General features: G+C 40.5%; 2 protein-coding genes across 5 annotated transcripts in view; one reads left to right on the top strand and one right to left on the bottom strand.

Moving 5' to 3' along the window:
* Positions 1 to 11,486, bottom strand: part of LOC128697854 (glucose dehydrogenase [FAD, quinone]-like) — a 172,192-nt gene extending 160,706 nt beyond the window's left edge. For 3 of the 4 annotated variants that reach the window (XM_070099584.1, XM_053789801.2, XM_053789802.2), the window contains exons 1-6: positions 11,362 to 11,486; positions 10,477 to 10,628; positions 8,164 to 8,387; positions 7,187 to 7,371; positions 2,417 to 2,889; positions 1,058 to 1,456 (exon numbers count right to left, since the gene is read on the bottom strand). In XM_070099584.1, the coding sequence (XP_069955685.1) occupies positions 1,058 to 1,456; positions 2,417 to 2,889; positions 7,187 to 7,371; positions 8,164 to 8,387; positions 10,477 to 10,599 (1,404 nt within the window). In that variant the 5' untranslated portion in view covers positions 10,600 to 10,628; positions 11,362 to 11,486. The remainder of the gene's footprint in view (positions 1 to 1,057; positions 1,457 to 2,416; positions 2,890 to 7,186; positions 7,372 to 8,163; positions 8,388 to 10,476; positions 10,629 to 11,361) is intronic. The other variant, XM_053789803.2, reaches the window with a different exon arrangement.
* Positions 11,487 to 15,003: 3,517 nt separating this feature from the next.
* The window catches only part of LOC128697857 (transketolase-like protein 2), a 39,431-nt gene continuing 33,296 nt past the window's right edge, over positions 15,004 to 21,138 (top strand). The window contains exon 1 of the mRNA XM_053789807.2: positions 15,004 to 15,161. Coding sequence (XP_053645782.1) covers positions 15,055 to 15,161 — 107 coding nt within the window. The 5' untranslated portion in view covers positions 15,004 to 15,054. The remainder of the gene's footprint in view (positions 15,162 to 21,138) is intronic.

The following is a 21,138-nucleotide window of genomic DNA, read 5'->3' as shown; positions in this document are numbered from 1 at the left end:
GCACGATTAATAGACCTATGCTTAACTGCAATCATTGTGTAATAGGAATACTAATGGAAATTAATCGGATCGATGTTACCCTAGGTTAAATTATATAATACACTTTTGTATCTATGTTGAAGTTTAAGGGTAAGCCTTTGTATACACAGGTATATTTGTGTATATAGTTTAACCCATATCTTTGGTATTATACACATCTACATGTAAATATACTCAAACAAATCTAGGGCTTTTTTCCCCCTTTTATTTTCAAACTTTAAACAATCTAGGTGTAAATGTACATCATATGCACCTTCAGATTATCGCAGGCTTTCAATGTACAGTAATTCTGACATAAGGAATTTAATTATCTTTTTACTGTTTTCACAGATTCACTCTTAAAAATAACTAACAAAAAATAAAAAAAAAAGGCACAATACCGTGACTGGAACAATACACAAATAACCCGCACATAGAAAAGGAACTTACGACGACGTTTCGGTCCGACCTGGACCATTTACAGTCGCACTTTGTAAATGGTCCAAGTCGGACCGAAACGTCGTCGTAAGCTCCTCTTTTCTATGTGCGGGTTATTTTGTGTAACTAACAAAAGAAATGGTTTGGGTTTTACCCGTTACCTGAGCTATAAATCTATATTATTGTGCATTTAAATACTATGAACATGAGCGAAGGATGGAGAAGAGAAATAGGCATATTACTTCTACCTTCATGCACTTTATTATCAAAACTAAGCACTAAACCCAGTCATGTTCCTCACTATGGTAGAATTTACAGGTTAATTGGACAAGTCAACTTTTAAATTCTTCAGTTCAGTTTTCTCAAAATGAAAGTTAAGAAGAAAACGATAAATAAATGGTATACTAAAGTATCATAACCTAATATATATTCATGGAGAAACGCTAAATCCAAATCGTAAAGCCCCTTTGAAATAAGAACGCTTATTCAATTCCTTGGATCAAGAGCCATTTACCGCATCAGGGTCCTCCACCCCTTAAAGGATGTTAAAAGGATACTTAACCTTTCCAACAGTCATCGGACACCTGATGTTGCACTGTACCTTTGGGTGGGTGTAGGGATTGGTAGTAGCCAAATGGATGTAGCCTCTACTCTTTGGCCTGGATAGAAGGATCATTATGCTGAAGTGGTCGGTGTAGCTCAGATGAGAGAAGTATTTACTCCAGTATTTGTGTTGCATGCCTAGAGCTAGCCTCAAGTGTGCCCCCTCGTCAGAACCGTAAGAACCCGCTACGAACTGAAGTTCAATGTCTGGCCAGTCTATGCTAGGGTCTCCATACTTTGTGTTTATGAAGGCTAGGCCCTCCACCCCGCCCAGGGTGGTGAGGGGACCAGTACCAAAGAAGGAATAGCGAATTAAGGCTGGAAGGTTTTGTATGCGGTCAGTCAGGAGGGAGACTGGTTCGTCGATGCTGAAGATCACACCCGCTGCTATGTGGTCCTGAACCAGAAATTAAACAAATTAACCTATAAACAAGCCTACAAAAATACTGAAATCACAGCAAGAGTATGCGGAATATTTGGTATTCAATATCTGTACATTTAATTATCAAATATACCCGTGTGTTTGGACACTGAAAAAGATTAATTGCCTCAGTCATCCCTTCCACCCTTCAAAGGGGCTTCATTCTGGTCATAGGCTCGAAGTAATTGAGCTACTCTTTCCTGGATCACCTCTGCCTCCACTGTCCAGGTGCTGTATATACTACAGGCTGAAGCATTTCATGTAATTCATATTTCAAAATAGACAATCATGACTTATGCAAGTTACTTTGATATGATGACCTAATTTCTCCCCCCCCCTCCCCTTCACCGTCAAAGATTATAATCAAAGGATAAGTATTAAATCAGTCCCAATTAGGTTTGATCCGAGTTAAGTGGGCACAGTTTCTTGGATCAACCCCTCCCCCCCACTGGCATCGAGGCACCTTCCTTGAGGGATAACCCCCCCCCCCAAAAAAAAAATAGTTGTACAAATTAAAAAAAATAAATTACTAAACCTAGCCTTGCTAAAATTACACAAAAACAAATAACCTAAGAAAACTATGAATAAATAAAATGAACGAAAACTAACCATGGTCCATGAGTGTGGCAGGACCAACACTCATTCATGGAGAAGTTAGTAAGACTGGTTGTAAAAATCATCTTTACTGAGCCTCTGGTTGAAGGGTAGTGTTGGACCTGCTACATGCATGGCCCCGTCCATTTATCTTACTCATTGGCAGACGTTCATTACTTTTAGTAAAAGCTCCAACTCTTGGTATTCCTTTAAATTTAACAAACTAATTTTTTTTATAATCGGCTAGCAATAACCACATCACAAACTAAGGGTAGATCACTGCATATTAAAGATACTAAGTTTTATAAAATACCTAAGGTAGATCAATAATAGTGTACTCGCCTGAAAATTCTGACCTACGGGGAGGTCAGCGATAACAGTAATGTTGTGCTGGGACAAGTGTCGCGCTGGACCTATCCCAGAGAGCATCAGGAGTTGTGGGGTATTTATGGCGCCTGCACACACTACCACCTCTCGCCTCACCAAAACGACCGCGCCTTTTTTCGTCGGTTGGTCCAGAGAGACTCCCAGAGTGCGATTAGTTGTGCCATCTATCAACAGCTTGAGGGCCATGGTGTTCAGGGCGACATGGAGGTTTGGACGTCGACGCACCGGCCGTAGGAAAGCCTTAGCATTAGAGCAGCGGGCGCCTCGTCTGATTAAGCCATGAGGGGTCATGAAGCCTGTTTGACGCTCTGCATTTATGTCTCTCGCATCATATCCTAACTCCTCTCCAGCATCTAGGAAGGCTTGTGCCAGCGGGGTTGTCCATGGCGCTGGACCCACTGTCTGGAACCCTCCAACACCGTGGTACTCTGCGGAAAAAAACTCATACTGAACCAGTGCAACAATAAATTACAAAATACTTAAAGATTAAGACCTGTGAAGACCTGTTTGCGCGCTCTCTAGAATTGAAGCAAGATGCCCTCCATCGAGCAACTTTACCAACAGCTTAAGGAAGAATTGAGGTTGGCGAATTTGGAAATTAGGCGATTGACCGAGGAAAACAAGAAGATTCGTAGTCCTCCTGTTTTGAGTCCTCAGGTCAAGAAGGGAAACTGGTCAGTGGCTGGACAGCAGGGAAAGAAGTTGACGATTAAGAAGACGAATGGAAAGGTAGAAACGATGAAGAAGAAAGAGACTGCCGTGGAAACTGTTGTGGAAACATCCAATACATTCTCAGTGCTACCCGACGAATGTGAGTTGACTACTGGGAACGACACGACGAAAGACATTAAGGAAGGTAAGAATATTGTTGTTGTTGGGGATAGCCAAGTTAGGTATATGGATAGGGCGTTCTGCTTGAAGGACAGGAGTAGGAGACAGAGAGTTTGCTTTCCTGGGGCTGGGATGGAGGATATTGTTAGCCGTCTGGATGACATCATGAGAGGTAATGGGAGCAATCCTATTATCTGTCTCAGTGCTGGAGGCAACGATGTTGGCAGACGTAGGAGTGAGGACCTGATTAGCAGGTATAGGTCAGCAATAGAAATAATTAGAAGTAAGGGTGGGAACCCTCTCATATGTGGTATTTTGCCAAGGAGGGGAGTTGGAAGTGAATGGTTGTCCAGGGCAATTGGTGTCAATTGCTGGCTGAACAAATACTGTAAGGAAAATGCGGTAACATTCATTGACAACTGGGACCTCTTCTATGGCAGAAATGACATGTATGCTAGGGATGGGGTTCACTTATCTAGGTGTGGGGTGGAAGCACTGGCAACTGCAGTGGAGGGAGCAGTTAGGACTTTAAACTAGGAATAGTTAGTGGTATGGGTTTTGGCAGGAAAACAGTGAAGTCCCAGTGTAGTAATATTACGAGTTCTAGGGAAACTAGTAATAATAAGAACGAGATAGATATTGAAAAGCCAGGGACCTTGGGTGATAAGGACAGTAATAGGTTTAGTAGGAAAATAGAAATGAGCAGGAAGGGTAAAGAGAAAGGAGAGTCTTTCAATGTTTATTATGCTAATTGCCGTAGTGCTAGGAATAAGATGGACGAGTTGAGATTAGTTGCTAGTGTAGGTAACATTGATGTATTTGCCTTAACTGAGACGTGGTTTAATTCAAAAAGTCGGGACATGCCTGCGGAATGTCATATTCAGGGTTTTAAATTGTTCCAAGAAGATAGAAGTATTGGGAGGGGGGGTGGGGTGGCATTGTATGTCCGAGATCGCTTGAACTGTTGCATAAAAACGGGTATTAAGTCTGAAGTAACACATACAGAGTCTGTTTGGATAGAATTTTCAGAGGGGCATGAAAAACTGATTTTAGGAGTGATATACCGTCCCCCTAACTTAGATAGGGACCAAGGGAAACTACTATGGGAGGAAATTGTTAAGGCCACAAGGCACGATAATGTAGTAATTCTAGGAGACTTTAACTTTAGTCATGTTGATTGGAATTTCTTGACTGGGAATTTAGAATCGTACGACTTCTTAGAAGTATTTCAGGATTGTTTTTTGAAGCAGTTTGTGACAGAACCTACAAGGGGAAATAACCTGCTTGACTTAGTTATGGCAAACAATGAATCCCTTGTTAATAATTTAGAAATTTCAGAGGAACTGGGTGCTAGCGACCACAAATCAATTACATTTAGCATTGAATGGAAGTACGATAGTAGCGATAACTCAGTAACAGTCCCAGATTTTCGCTTAGCAGATTACGATGGGCTTAGAGAACACTTATCATCTGTTGACTGGGGTAACGAAGAGAGCTATCAATATGACAGTTTTCTGAACACTATACATGCTGCTCAAAGAGCGTTTATCCCATATAAAGAAATTAGATCAAATAGAAATGACCCAAAATGGATGAATAATAGGCTCAAATATCTACTAGGGCATAAGAAAGGAATTTATAGGCGTATCAAAAGAGGTGAGGGTCATCTTATGAATCAGTATATTGACATTAAGAGGGACATTAAAAAGGGGATAAGAAAAGCTAAAAGGGACTATGAAATTAAAGTTGCTAGGGATTCTAAAACTAACCCAAAAAGTTTTTTCCAGGTCTATAGAACAAAAGTTAGAGATAAGATAGGTCCCCTTAAAAATAACTATGGGCACCTTACTGACAATGAGAATGAAATGTGCTTGATTTTAAATAATTATTTTCTCTCAGTTTTTACACAGGAAGACACTAACAATATTCCAGTAATTAATTTTTACAGTGGGCTAGAAGAAGATAAATTATGTAACATCACAGTCACTAGTGAGATGGTTGTGAGGCAGATAGACAGACTGAAGCAAAATAAGTCGCCGGGTCCTGATGAGGTTTTTTCAAGGGTTCTTAAGGAATGCAAAATGGAACTCTGTGAACCATTAACTAATATTTTTAATTTATCTCTTCAAACAGGTGTAGTGTCTGATATGTGGAAGATGGCTAATGTAATTCCTATTTTTAAAACAGGGGACAAGTCGTTACCGTCAAATTACCGCCCAATAAGCCTGACCTCAATTGTAGGCAAATTACTAGAGTCAATTATAGCTGAGATTATAAGAAGCCATCTCGATAAGCATAGCTTGATTAATGATACTCAGCATGGATTCACAAGAGGCCGGTCTTGTCTAACTAATTTATTAACTTTCTTCAGTAAAGCTTTTGAGGCTGTTGACCACAATAAAGAATTTGATATTATTTACTTAGATTTTAGTAAGGCTTTTGATAGAGTTCCGCACCATAGACTGTTAAAGAAAGTGGCAGCTCATGGCATTGGGGGAAAAGTGCTCTCGTGGATCGAGTCATGGCTCACTGACAGGAAGCAGAGAGTGTCCATAAATGGGGTTAAATCCGAGTGGGGATCTGTAACAAGTGGCGTTCCACAGGGATCAGTCTTGGGCCCGTTGTTATTTATAATATATATCAATGATCTTGATGAGGGAATTACTAGTGATATGAGCAAATTCGCCGATGACACAAAGATAGGTAGGATAATTGATTCAAACGTAGATGTTAGGGAACTTCAGGAGGATTTAAACAAACTCTATTCTTGGTCAGAAAAGTGGCAGATGCAGTTCAATGTAGATAAATGCAAGGTTCTGAAGCTTGGGAGTGCCCATAACCCTAGTACTTATAAATTAAATGATGTAGAACTTAGCCATACAGATTACGAAAAGGACTTGGGGGTTATGGTGAGCAGCAACCTTAAACCAAGACAGCAATGCCTAAGCGTACGTAATAAGGCAAATAGATTACTGGGATTTATATCAAGAAGTGTAAGCAACAGAAGTCCAGAGGTCATACTGCAGCTTTATACATCATTAGTAAGGCCTCACCTTGATTATGCAGCTCAGTTCTGGTCTCCGTATTACAAAATGGACATAAATTCGTTAGAAAACATTCAGCGTAGGATGACTAAATTAATACATAGCATCAGAAATCTTCCTTATGAAGAAAGATTGAAGACTCTTAAGTTACATTCACTTGTTAGACGAAGAATGAGAGGAGACCTGATCGAAGTGTATAAGTGGAAGATAGGTATTAATAAAGGGGATATTAATAAGGTCTTGAGGATGTCTCTCCAAGAGAGAACGCGCAGTAATGGATTTAAATTAGATAAGTTTAGATTTAGAAAGGACATCGGAAAGTATTGGTTTGGAAATAGGGTAGTTGATGAGTGGAACAGTCTACCTAGTTGGGTTATTGAGGCTGGGACTTTGGGTAGTTTCAAATCTAGGTTGGATAAGTACATGAGTGGGATGGGTTGGATTTGAGTGGGACTTTCACATCAGAGCTTATTTCTTGGGTGGCATTGAAAATTGGGTAGGGCAAATGTTTTGTTAGTGGGATGAATTGTAAAGGACCTGCCTAGTATGGGCCAGCAGGCCTCCTGCAGTGTTCCTCCTTTCTTATGTTCTTATGTTCTTATGTAAATAACGGGGAGAGGGAGGTGAAGAAATTATTCTTAGTTAAACAGAGGACCAATACAATAGACTAATTACAATTACTTATTCGTAACTACAGGAACGCAATCTAGTCTATATATAAATGTTTTAATAATTATGGAGCAACAAGAAAGTTATTTGGTAACAAGGATCACTCAAGTTCACTGGATATAAAAACCAGAAACAGGCTTGAACAAGATTTTCAACCTACTTAATGTAATGAGTTACTCACTATGATTCGCATTGGGGTCAACGTTATCCTCCGAGAGTTTGAAAAATGGGAAGATCTGATCATAACTCCAGCCTGTGTTGCCTTGAGCCTCCCAGTTGTCGTAGTCTATCTTGTTGCCCCTGACGTAGAGCATGTAATTCAGGCTACTGCTGCCACCGATCACTCTGCCCCGCGGCAAGTTGCACCTGGAACAACGACACCAAACATGCCAAGTGCTAAGCCCGTAGGGATCATAAGGAGCCTAGTGAATAGGAAGTAATCAATTCCTTTGATAAAGGGTTTTCACTGTCATCAAGGAAGATGTCGAAGGTACAACCGTGTAGGAGAGTTATACTAAAATGTTAGTTACATTAAATAACCGAAAGACGCTCCCGCTCTCCCCCCCCCCCCCCCGAAAGTTATACAAACATTTGGTATGGTGATTTTTCTATTTTTTCGTCCCCTTTAAGGGAGGTTCCTTGACGCTGGTGAGGGACTATCTAGGGAACTGGATCTGTGTACTCCAGTATCCCCGAATTCCTTCCATTCCACCCCCCACATGCGCTGTATAATCCTACGGGTTTAGCGCTCCATTAAAATATTTTTTCCGTCACTATACTTCAACTTCATTTTCACCAAAATGAAAAATTCATTAAAAGGAAAGAATCTGCCCATTTCACTTTTCCTTCAAGTGATCAGCTACGACTTTCATTTATTCAAACGTACAACAGATTGAAAAATTGGTTTGAGGAACCGACAAGATGTGGAAAAAGACTTGTGTACAGTAGATGACCAACCCATCTCAATCCAATTGTACTACTACCACCCTGTTCCAGTTACCACCCGACACCTGTCACTAGATACAGGAGTACGACTGAAGAAGCCACTGGTGGCGAAACTAATAAATGTCCTAAACTTTACGCAAGTGTCTTTCCACATAACGGATTTTACAAGTTTGAAAAAAAAATCTAGAGAAAACAAAAGCACACAAACCCCACCTTCTGTCATACATAGCCAGACAAGCTGTGGAGGAAGGCTGTGACCTGTACTGCCAGTCCATATCAGTGAGTTGCAGTGTGGAGGCCAGACCAGGCACTTCAGAGAGGGAAGTCTCCTGTCCCCCGGCTTCCACTAGCAACACCATCACTCCCTCGTCCTCACTTAAACGGGAAGCTAACACACTCCCAGCTGTCCCGCCTCCTATGATCACATAGTCGTACTCCTGAAAATTGAAGACACATTCAAACAGCAACTACACCAGCCTATTATGGATAATACCCAAATACAAAAAGCTAATTACTCCTATAAATAGTAGCCAAGGCCTACGTAACTACCAGGCCAAAAAAACTAAGTTATATTATTACCTTACTCAAGGAAGTGTAAAAGCACAATTTACTAACATTAGCATGCATAAAATTACGGGTGCCTAGGTCTACAAAGACCAAACTGTCATACTTATATGTATTTCTACAAGTACATGCATAAGGTACACAGGCCTAGCCTACATCAATGACTATTATATAGAAAGCCCTTTGTTATGCAGAATATTTCGGGTAAATTACGGCAAATTTGTCCCAGGATGCGACCCACACCAGTCGACTAACACCCAGGTACCCATTTTACTGACGAGTGAACAGGGGCAACAGGTGTAAGGAAACACGCCCAATATTTCCACCCATGCCGGGAATCGAACCTTTGACCCTCAGCGTGTGAAGCGAGAGCTTTGCCTACCAGGCCACGAGCCACCTCTTGGGACTTGATAACGAGAGATAATCACAAAGCCTATGTGGCCTATTTCCAATGGGATCCTTGCATCACCCATTAATTGAAAAAAGTACTTATTTATTAGGTAAATTGGTGCTGGAGGTATATGACGTACCAATGTCTTCCGCCTGAAGATTATACCCGGGTTCTTGGCTGAGAACCAAACTACCTACCACTGAGCTACACCGTCTGTTATGTTAGTTATTCCAGTTCTCATTTTATCATCGGATCAAAACTTGGAATATCTTTTTTTTTTTTTTTTTTTTAAATTCGCCGGTATTCTCCCGGCCCGGGTCTTTTCCAAGTAGTGGTGACCCGGCCTTGGCTCCCTATCTGGGGAGTATCTCGAGACTTAAGTCTCCCATGGGAGGAGGTACAAGTACCCCCTCATCTTTGGGACCAACTGTCCCCAGGCCTAGCCACATTCCTTTACGTTATCTCTTTCCTCTACAATTTATTTCGTGAACAGAGATACAGGAAATATATATACTTCAGTATTCGTCTTAGAAGTTACTCGTTTTAAACAAATTTTCCAAAAGGATTAGTTATATGTGGCGTATTAATTGTTTTTTTTTCCCTCGGCCCACCCTCCCCTCCCATATTAATTATAGGTTATATAACTAACAGAATTGGGAACACCTGTGGGTTGCTATCCTACTCTAAATGGTAGTTATAGAGGGATGCAACACACGGGAAACTGAGTCATAAGAACACGTGGATTTTTATTACGGTATATTACGAGGTGAGCGATAAGTTATTATAATCAAAAAGAGCAAAACCACAAGATATACAGCGCAGGTGAGCGATAAACCCTACGGTATATACACACCGAGAGGTTATCTTAGCGTATATATACTGAATTTATTTTAATACCTAGGAACTACAGTATTCATGTCTGGTGGTGAAAAGGCTGTGTGTAGTCTTAGTGATTCTAGTGTAGTTTTAAAACCCCCATTAATCAACCTCAACCCTCGAGTCAACACCTGCGGACTGGAATATTATAAAGTTCCATACGAAAGGGATGCGCTAATTCCTTAAATCAAAAGCCCTTCACTACTATCAACGCTTTCCCATGAAAGAATATGCAAGTGACAAGGCTTTCATATATTAATGTTAAAAGAAAGTTAAATATCTTGAAGACTACGTATTATTTTCACAGACATGGCTTAATAAAAATGGTACCTATATTAACTGCTCAATGTTCAATTTCTGAACTTTTTTTTTTAATTTTTACACATTTGACAGTAGTAAAATAAATATTTGGGAAGTTAAATAGAACACCAATGAGATTAAAAAATCAGTATCGTTTAGTTTTTTAAAGAAAATAAAGAAATTGGACAACGTCAAAATGGAAGTAAGTTGACATTCGAAATAAGTTTTTAAAGAGGGGGGGAGGGCTGGACCGGTAAGCCAGCAGAAGGCCTCTGTCAGATGACCAAAAGCTGGGTCATCATATGACTAAGACCTGCGTCAGGAAACACTTGTCACTTTCCTGACAGACATTACCCAACATCTCCCGATTACTGGAGCGCCCTTGTTGCACTCACCTGAAGAAGGTCCGGTCTGTCTATAATGGGACCCTCGCTGTGCGGTATATTATAAGGAACCAGGTCCAGTACCCAGGCCAATATCGGTATCATCCACATAATCCTGTTAGCATGTGACTCCATCTTCCCAGTGTACCTCCGATGACCTTACACTGAAATAAATAACTTAAGTCACGTGTGACCATCCCCTACACAATTTAATTTTTGCATAATTCAATATTTAAAGCATTATTAATCAACGGTGTACCAAAACAGTGATTTTTTCAAAGCAACTGGTAAAGTCTCACACTGTAGATATTTATCTTTATAAATCACTGTATTGTTGCACTATGACTTATGGGTTTAGCGCTTAGTTCTGATTGTACTACCATACATTTTTTTACATCGAAAGATTGATAAATATACGAGTTACAGTTTTTCTTATTGTAGTGGTTTTAAAAATGTTACGTTAGTAATCAAACAGTAATGACTCATGTGAGTTCAATAGCTTTAAAATTTTAATTTGATAATATCAAAGTAGATCTTTAATAAAGATTAAAGTATATTAATGTACGAAGTATGTATTAATTATAATGCACTACAAGTGGGTCGTTAATACTTCACTTTACACCATCAATCATACTCCTAAAAATTACATTTTAACAGTAAACCCCAGAGTATATACACTGGCATACACACACTACATATAACATGTGTAAGTATACTACTTTAATACATGAGCATATCTACATAAAATAAAACAATGGAAAATATGTGAAGGTCAATTTCTACTTGTCAGGAAGACTCAGCGTTTAGACACATTTACATTAAGATGTATATATATATATATATACATCCTAATGCAAATACCATTTGTAACCTACGTCTTGTGTACCATCATATTACCTTTCCTGCAGTTATATTAGTGCATGAAGATAATTAGTATCTAGAGAGAGTTGAGGTGGTGCACCTCCCACCAGTCACACCAACACACTACCTTAGACTTCCCTGTCTCATTATCTCGACTCTTATTCCACGAGGCTTCACCATCAGAAATTCGTCTTATTTATACACACCTCTTTCACAACAATGTGTTTGATATATTTTCCTGTATGGATGAGACATTTACATAAAAATTATACTTCCCAAAAATTGCTTTTACAAGTACTGATACTGGATGGTTACAAAATTTAGTGTGATCCAGTTTCTGAACCTTCCACTAAACAATATATATATATATATATATATATATATATATATATATATATATATATATATATATATATATATATATATATCATATTACACAAAATTTATATTTCTTAGTGTTTATACACCTAGATGAGTTTCTTTGTATGGTACACTGAGATATATATCTTAATGTATATACACCGAGGTGTGTATCACATTGCGTATAGTGAGAGCTAACCAACGACAAGTTGACAGAACTTCAATATCTCAGGCTATATGACCCTTGTGGGTTCAGCGCTTAGTTCTGATCGTAATAGTAATAATAATTCAGCATCTCAATGTTAAATTTTTCATTTATTCTGGGTATATTCTCGTAGCAGTACCTACCTGGAGGGTGTTCCAGGGGTCAAGGCCCCCGCGGCCCAGTCCATAACTAGGCTTCCTGGTGGATCAGGGCCTGATCAACTAAGCTGTTACTGCTGGCCACACGTAGTCCAGCATACGAACCACAGCCCGGCTGATAGGGTACTGACTTGAGGTATCCGTCCAGCTCCCTCTTGAAGACAACCAGGGATCTATTGGTTTCAGGATCCGAAGTGCTGATTTTTCTTATGGTTAAGCTCGATATATCATTCCTCAAACTTATTGCCAAAGCTCATTTTTAGGTTTCAGTAGAGGAATACGCTTGGGAATCACTGTCAGTCTTGTCTTTTGAAAGATTTTTAAATGGACTACCTTAATGCTGGTAAAGGGCTCTTGATACAAGTGGAGCTACCCTCCCTGTCCTTGGATCAAGAACCCTTTACCATCAAGGCCTACCCTCTCTTCGGATATTTGTAGACAGACTTCATTTTAGTGTAAGGGACCTGGGAGTAGTAATGTCTGAGGATCTCACTTTCAAGGATCACAACAGTGCCACGATCGCACGTGCAAAGAAAATGATAGGATGGATAATGAGAACTTTCAAAACGAGAGATGCCAAGCCCATGATGATCCTTTTCAAATCACTTGTTCTCTCTAGGCTAGAATACTGCTGTACATTAACATCTCCATTCAAAGCAGGTGAAATCGCAGATCTAGAGAGTGTACAGAGATCCTTTACTGCACGTATAAGTTCTGTCAAGCACTTTAACTACTGGGAACGCTTGGAAGCACTTGACTTGTACTCGTTGGAACGCAGGAGGGAGAGATATATCATAATCTACACTTGGAAAATCTTGGAAGGAATGGTCCAAAATCTGCACACAGAAATCACTCCCTACGAAAGTAAAAGACTGGGCAGGCGATGCAAAATGCCCCCAATAAAAAGTAGGGGCGCCATTGGTACACTAAGGGAAAACACCATAAGTGTCCGGGGCCCAAAACTGTTTAACAGCCTCCCATCAAGCATTAGGGGAATTGCCAATAAACCCCTGGCTGCCTTCAAGAGAGAGCTGGACAGATACCTAAAGTCAGTGCCGGATCAGCCGGGCTGTGGCTCGTACGTTGGACTGCGTGCGGCCAGCAGTAACAGCCTAGTTGATCAGGCCCTGATCCATCGGGAGGCCTGGTCATGGACCGGGCCGCGGGGGCGTTGATCCCCGGAATAACCTCCAGGTAACCAGGTAGTGTCTTAGTCTCTTCTCATAACTCAATGTCTCAGCTGTTGTTGCTAACCTCTGGATCAGCTGTTGCTGTTAACCTCTGGATCAGCTGTTGTTGCTAACCTCTGGATCAGCTGTTGTTGTTAACCTCTAGATCAGCTGTTATTGCTAATCTCTGGACCAGCTGTTGTTGTTAACCTCTGGATCAGCTGTTGTTGCTAACCTCTGGATCAGCTGTTGTTGCTAACCTCTGGATCAGCTGTTGCTGTTAACCTCTGGATCAGCTTTTGTTGCTACCCTGTGGATCAGCTCTTGTTGCTAACCTCTGGACCTTTCCGTGTTTCCGTATCTGCTTAACCAGGTGAGAAGGGGCTCCATGCTGGTGCTGTGTATTCCAACATAAGCCGCCTGAAATGTTTAAGTTTATTTAGGTATAGGTACACATAAATAGTTACACAAATTATCATAGGTAGTAACGTATGTGTAAATTACCCACCAGGATAACCAAAAAAAAGTCAAAGTGACTTATTTCCATTGGAGTCCTTGTAATATCTTATCATTTAAGAATCCTAAAAGGTTCCGTCTCAAGGTATGGCAGGCAGTTCTCAGAGTAGATGGCTTGGTATATGTTGTAGAGATTACACTGTAAATGTGTACCTTTGTCGATATGTTGGATGCGATGTTCACTCCAAGATCTTTCTTCTTAAGCGATGCTTGTAACCTGTACTTGTGTGTAGGTGTGACAGTGTGTACTCACCTATATGTGTGTGCTTGCAGGGGTCGAGACTCACCTCCTGGCCCTGCCTCTTCACTGATCGCTACTAGGTCCTCACTCTCTCTGCTTCCTGAGCTTTCTCATACCTCGTCTTAAAGCTATGTATGGTTCCTGCCTCCACTGGCCTGGTCACAGACCGGGCCGCGGGGGCGTTGATCCTCGGAACTCTCTCCAGGTAAACTCCAGGTAAACTACATCATTTGCTAGGCTATTCCACTTCCTGACGACTCTGTGACTGAAGAAGTACTTCCTAATATCCCTGTGACTCTTCTGAGTTTTCAGCTTCCAATTGTGACCCTTTGTTTCTGAGTCCCCTCTCTGGAACATCCTGTTTCTTCCACTTGTCTATTCCACGCATTATTTTGTATGTTGTTATCATGTCTCCCCTGACCCTCCTGTCCTCCAGTGTCGTCAGCCCGATTTCCCTCAACCTTTCTTCATAGAACATTCCCCCGAGCTCCGGAACTAACCTTGTTGCAAACCTTTGTACTTTCTCTAATTTCTTGACTTGCTTGGTGCTGCATACTCCAGTATGGGCCTGACGTAAACAGTGTACAGTGTCTTGAACGATTCCTTACTAAGGTATCGGAACGCTATTCTCAGGTTTGCCAGGCGCCCATGTGCTGCAGCAGTTATCTGGTTGATGTGTGCCTCCTGAGACATGCTAGGTGTTATGGTCACCCCAAGATCTCTCTCCTTGAGTAAGGTTTGCAGTCCTTGGTCACCTAGTCTATACTCTGCCTGCGGTCTTCTTTGCCCTTCCCCAATCTTCATGACTTTGCATTTGGCGGGGTTGAAATCGAAAAGCCAGTTGCTGGACCACGTGTGTGTGTGTGTGTGTGTGTGTGTGTGTGTGTGTGTGTGTGTGTGTGTGTGTGTGTGTGTGTGTGTGTGTGTTAGTTACCATTTTGTGTGTGTGTGTGCGTGTGTGTGTGTGTGTGCGCGTGTGTGTGTGTGTGTGTGTGGCAGTTATCGTACAGCATGAGGGTATGGAGGGAAGGACCAGTATAGTCAGTGCTCACCACAGATAACACAACTCGTACTCTCATCATGTCCGTCTACCACAAGCCCGACGCTAACAACTTGCAGGAACTGAAGGACATCGCAAACAAGCTGCGTATCCACTCTATCAAGGGCACATCAGCCAGCAACTCCGGGTAAGTGTCGCGAAAAACTTAATTTTAAGTTTAAATCTTAAGGAAGTGCATCTCCGACGCTGCCGGCCGGCCGGCTCATACACATTGCCACGTGTCGTATTTTAACTTTAAATTTTACACATACGGCAATATTTATCACGTTACAATAAAGAATAAAGTACTGAGAATTAGATAAAGTTTATATATATATATTCCATTCGTGTTATAGTAATGTTATTATAGAGTTTCTGCTGTTAACATTGAAGATGTGGCATTAACCACCGTTTTTTTCCCTTAATACAAATATTCAGATCCTGTAATTAATTGATCACCAAAAATAAAAACGCAATAACAACCACCACCGTAACTTTCACCAACACAAACAACCAGCAATAATCACAAATAAACAAAATATAAATATACATTGAGCTTGCAAAGATGGCACTTGTGGAGAGTAATAACTTCGTTATAGTGACCAACTCACATTTACACCTTTCTTAACTTCACATAAAGACACATAACCTTTAAGAACCATTAACAGTGCGATATAAACGATCTTTTACTAGTATATACGAAGGTATCTCGAATAAATGCCAATCAAGAGTAATAAGAGACTGTATATTAGGAAGATGTCTGGCGCCAACCTGTCAAAGATGATTATAAATACTGGCATAAGCAAGAAATTTAAACTTCCTTTATATTTTCTGTAATCAAGTTCCGCCATCAAGTTCCACGAGTTTCCTGCATCCTCCCTTCACCCCTCAACCTTTTCAAGCTTAAATTACATGGCTTAATTTGTATATTCTACTTTCTCTCTGTATAGAGCTTTTTATCATGTTTCTTTGTAGAGCTTTTATCCAGTTTATGTTTCTGTGTAAACCTTTCGTCATGTTTTTCCCAGCTTTGTCGTGTCATGAGCTGATAAAGTTCAAAACAGCGGAACGTTTTAACAATAAAAACTTGAACAACCTGTCATCATGACTTGCGGGCAGCACCAAGTATGAATTCAAAATGGTGATGCCAGGTATACTTTCAACGGCATAGAAATGTATATACGGTAAATGTATATGTAAGTTCTGTTGTCAGAATGATAGCTGATGGCTTCCCATTCCTCATACTCTATGAGGGGAATTACCAATACATTGTTAGTTGTTTTCAAGAGGAATTTTGGTAAGTAATTTCTAATGGTTGTAGTCATAACCATATGTTTTAAAGGGTGAACGGGTAAGCCAGCGGAAGGCTTCGGTCAGATGATCAAAAGGTCCAACTGCGGGGGTCATCATATGACTAAGACCCGCGCCAGGAAACACTTGTCCTGTTTCCTGACAAACTTTACCTAACCTTGATAGGTTCCACTAGTTCCTGATCAGCCGGACTGTGGTGCCTATGTCAGACTGCTTGTGGTCAGTACCAACAGCCTGGTGGATCAGGCCGTCAATTATAAGACCGGGCTGCAGGAGCGGCGCCCCCAGAACTGTCTACAAGTAAACAGGTAGGATGTAAATGATTTAGAAAGTCGACAAGTATAAGAATTAGTCGCTTTACAACATTTGGGATTTTTTATTGTGGAAGGGTTTATTATCTGCTGGACGAAAACGAAGGGAGTGGATATCTGATACCTGACGGATGTTTTCGGGTCTTAACCTCTCTGCTGCCTGGTCCAAGACCAGGCTTCCTGTGGGTTACCTTTAATCATTTCCGGAGGTCACCGCCCCCGCGGCTTGTCCTACACAAAGCCAGGTCTTGAGTCATGACAATACTTACTCTGAGGATTAGAGAGTGGATAGCAACTTTCTGTTTCAGATACGAGGAGACCCAGGGAACATTATTATTATTATTATTTTTATTCACGAAAATACTAAATCAACAGGGCTCTTATTGCGCCTGCGAAACGGAAGGTAATTATGTTTGATCTGACAAGTGAATATGGATGTCAGCGTAAGACAGGTGGTAAGTGTAACTCGTTTGTGTAAGAGATGAAGGTAAAACGCTAGACACTTTCAAGAGTAGATTTATGGTTGGGTCCTGGAAGCCAGGAATATGTAAAACCTATCTATAAATGTTAAAGAAGCAAGGCCAGGATCTTTGAATCTGATAACACACACACCCACACACAAACATTATGATTGTTACTACATTCATGGAGGAGCGCCAAACTCGTAGGAGTCATACAGCGCCCAGGGAAATGGTAGACAGTTTAATTGGATCCGAGAGGGAGGTCAGATAAACTTCCTTGGATCAAGAGCCCTCACCAGCATCAAGGAACCTTCCTTGGGGACACAACAGATGAAAATCGATTTCTAAAGACAACTCTAGTCATGGGGCAGGTGTCAACCTTCATACACCGCTGCTGCTGCAAACTTTCTGGGTTTCCCTCCCTCCAGCGCCTGTTTTTTTTAACCACCGCAGACTATATATTTTTCTCGTCTCCCACTCTCTCTCCCACTTGCCTCAGCGCTTCTTCTGTGGCCTGTCATTGATATCTTCAAGGACAAGGTTACTTATATTCTTTACTGAATATATTCGTCAGTATTTTCTGCCAGGTTCGTTACACTTCTGCCATTTATCTTAAGTGAATGTGGTATGCGATTATCAAGAAAGTCTCCCCTTCAAGGAGATCCCTTGATGCTTTTGAGGGGGCTCTATCCAAAGAATTGCATCACTTTCCTTGCATGTAACCATTCCCTAGGCTGTGACCCTTACGGGTTTAGCATTTAGCCATGAGTTTCGAGTTTTTTCTACTGCAGCCCGTCCCTGGGTCAGGCTCGTCTAGTGCTTGCCTGGTCACCCAGGCTGTTGCTGCTGGCTGCCTGCTGCCCCACATAAGTATCAGCCTGGTTGATCTGGTTCTTGGTGGAGATATCTGTCCAGTTTCCTCTCGAAGACTTCTACAGTTGTACCAGCAGTGTTTTTGATATCTTTTGATAAGATGTTCAGTATTCTGGGGCTACAAACGTTAATACAATGCTGTATATGGAAAATATTTTTTAATACTTTGGTAGATCACATAAACCTATATATATATATATATATATATATATATATATTTATATATATATATATATATATATATATATATATATATATATATATATATATATATATATATATATATATTGAACCTCAAATAAGCATATAAAAATAATGAGCGCGACACGTTTGTCAGCGATGTATTGTGGGTGAGCGCAGGCAACATTAAAATCTGCATCCTTTCCACGCTTAGTGTAAAGACAGACTGATTTAGCTCTGAACCGAGCTGTCACTATACTGTGTAGACCTCAAGGCCGCTACACACACACACACACACACACACTCACTCACTAGTGCTGTAATATTGCATGAAATTACAAAACTGGGAATAAAGTGTACTCAAGTGGATAGCTGAGTACTGAAGTGAGAGAGAGAAGCAGAAGTATTTGTTCAGTGATATTACTCAACACTTTAAACTCTTCAACTGGGAACGCCCACCATTGGTGTGTGCTCATGCCTACAATATTTAAGAGTTACGTGCGCGCTCAATAATGATTTCACAAAAAAATCTCACACACACAACTAACAAACAAAGAGAGAGAGAGTCTGGCTCAGGCATCTTATATTGTAACACCAGCCGTCTCCGACCTATGTAGGGTCATCCCCCCAAAAAGAGGAAACACTTGCATCGTTATTCATTCAATTACTGTCTTGTCAGGAGTATGCTGACATCACAGTTCAGATAATCCTCCGAACTGCAACGTCTCCACCTCCAGAACTCAAGTCCGGCTAAGCGGTTTCTCCCGAATCCCTTCAGAAATTTTACCTTGCCCACACTCCAAGAGCACGTCGTCATAAAAACTCGACTCACTCGTATCTAACGCACTTACACAAGCCTGTTAGATGTCCAAGCACCTTGCACTCAAAACTTCGTTTATCCCCCATCTTCAGCCTTCCCTCCACCCCAGATTTATACACCCTAGTCATCTTATTTTGCTCCATATTCTCGAATCGTCCAAGCTATCTCAATAACCCCTTTCTCAGTCTTTTGAATAATTTTAGTAGCCCACACTTAATCTCCATTCTCCGAATATCACTGCCCCCAGCCTCCTCCGCGCTGTAATGTTTAAAACTCATGCTCACACTCATATAACAGCGTTGGCACCACTGTGCTCTGGTACATTACCCTTTTGCCTCCGGGAATAAAGTTGTCTCCATAGATGCCTCAGCGCACCACTCACTTATCCTCCGACATGTCTACTCCCAAATATCTGACCACATTCACTTCCTCCACACTCATTGCCTCCAGTCTGATATTCAGTCTTTCATTTCACAAACTTTCTAGTACGCTTCTTCACCATGCTGTTCCTGTTTGCTTTTAGCTTCTTTCTTTTACATACTCTCCCAAATTCCTCCACCGTCCATTAGAACTTCTCTTCAGAATTTCCGAAAAGCACCGTGTCATCGCTAATAGCAACTGCGACAACTATATCAGTAACAACAACTGTTGACAACTATATCGGTAACAACTGTTGACAACTATATCGGTAACAACTGTTGACAACTATATCGGCAAAGCAACTGTGACAGTTATCATTTGTATCAAATTCGTTATCTTTCAATGCCACACCTCTCCCCAACAATAGCGTTCACTTTGTTACAACCCCATCTATAAATAAGTCAAACAACCAGAGTGACATTAAAAATGATCAATCTGAATGAAATTAATATATTTCAGTGATATAAACCCTATTATTAAGTTGACTTATGAAAAACTATGGAAAACCTTGCTTAACCTAACAAAATCTTGTATTTCGATATTTAACTAAAGCATTATAAAACAGTTGGCAGGGTAGTGAGGAATATTAACCCAAGACATTCTGTCCTCATAACTGTAATTACCGGCGGGATTTGTGTTCGGTTGTGGGAAGTTAGCAACAAAGAATAGTTGAAAAAATCCGACTTTATCATACCGACGCCAACTAAACCATTTTCATTAGATTAGCTACTGAAAAAGCGAGACCGTATATTTTATTCCAGACAATATGACCGCTAGGAATGTTACCCAACCTGTTGGAGAACCTCGGGTGAAATATCAATGTAGCCTAACATGGACATTTTCTTTTTATCGAGTCAAAACAGCATTCAAAACTAGCTGACATAACTTTGTTTAAGCTTTCATGGAATGTAAATTGTTATCAATGATAGATTAGAATAGAATATCGTATTAGAAGAAAAACTATTTTGCAATATAAGAGTTTCTGAGAGGGCAAAACATAGACTGAAAATTGTAAACTGACCGCAGCACATACCATCTAAAACTACTAGGCCTATTTTTCGATACACATACCTCTGTAAAGAAAGATCAGAGTCAGCAGGATTCGAACCCACTACAGGAAGATGGGAAAGGTTCCCAAGTGACGCTCTTCTCCACTTAGCCACAAATGCCACATGAGCTGGGCAGCCTGGTTATAAACCATATTTCATCTCATCCCGGGCACATTAGTGTACCTCAAGCATGGTTACAAGCTATTTCATTCTTCCCCTGTATGCTCTGACCTCACAAGAGATTTTTATATCAATGCACTATGCAGAAAATAGCATAAACAATATGTACTTCCAGTCAGAGAAACGCATTTGAATACGCATATAGCCTAAAATTATTCATATTAAGTATGAAAACTATAAGAGTAAGGAAAACGACAGTTGGTTGCACATATTTACTGTATTTTACGGAAAAGCATTATTCTTATACATTTTGTTAACAGTACTGATCTTATAAATTTTACTAATATTGATATATATTCTGTTTACAGAATTTCTTACATATTTTACCTAATATAAATATTAGTTGCTGGGAGCAAGGGGCTAGTAACCCCTTCTGTATAAATTACTAAATTTAAGAGAAAACTTCCGTTTTTCTTTTTAGGTCACCCTGTCTCGGTGGTATACGGCCGGTTCGTTGAAAAAATATAAATTAGTTCATATATCAGATCGATGTAAGATTACTTGGTATTAAGTTTAAAAA

Source organism: Cherax quadricarinatus, chromosome 68 (assembly GCF_038502225.1).
Source record: "Cherax quadricarinatus isolate ZL_2023a chromosome 68, ASM3850222v1, whole genome shotgun sequence".
In the NCBI taxonomy this organism is placed as follows: domain Eukaryota; kingdom Metazoa; phylum Arthropoda; class Malacostraca; order Decapoda; family Parastacidae; genus Cherax; species Cherax quadricarinatus.
Note: the sequence above shows the minus strand (reverse complement) of the source record. Positions and strands in the feature narration are given on the sequence as shown.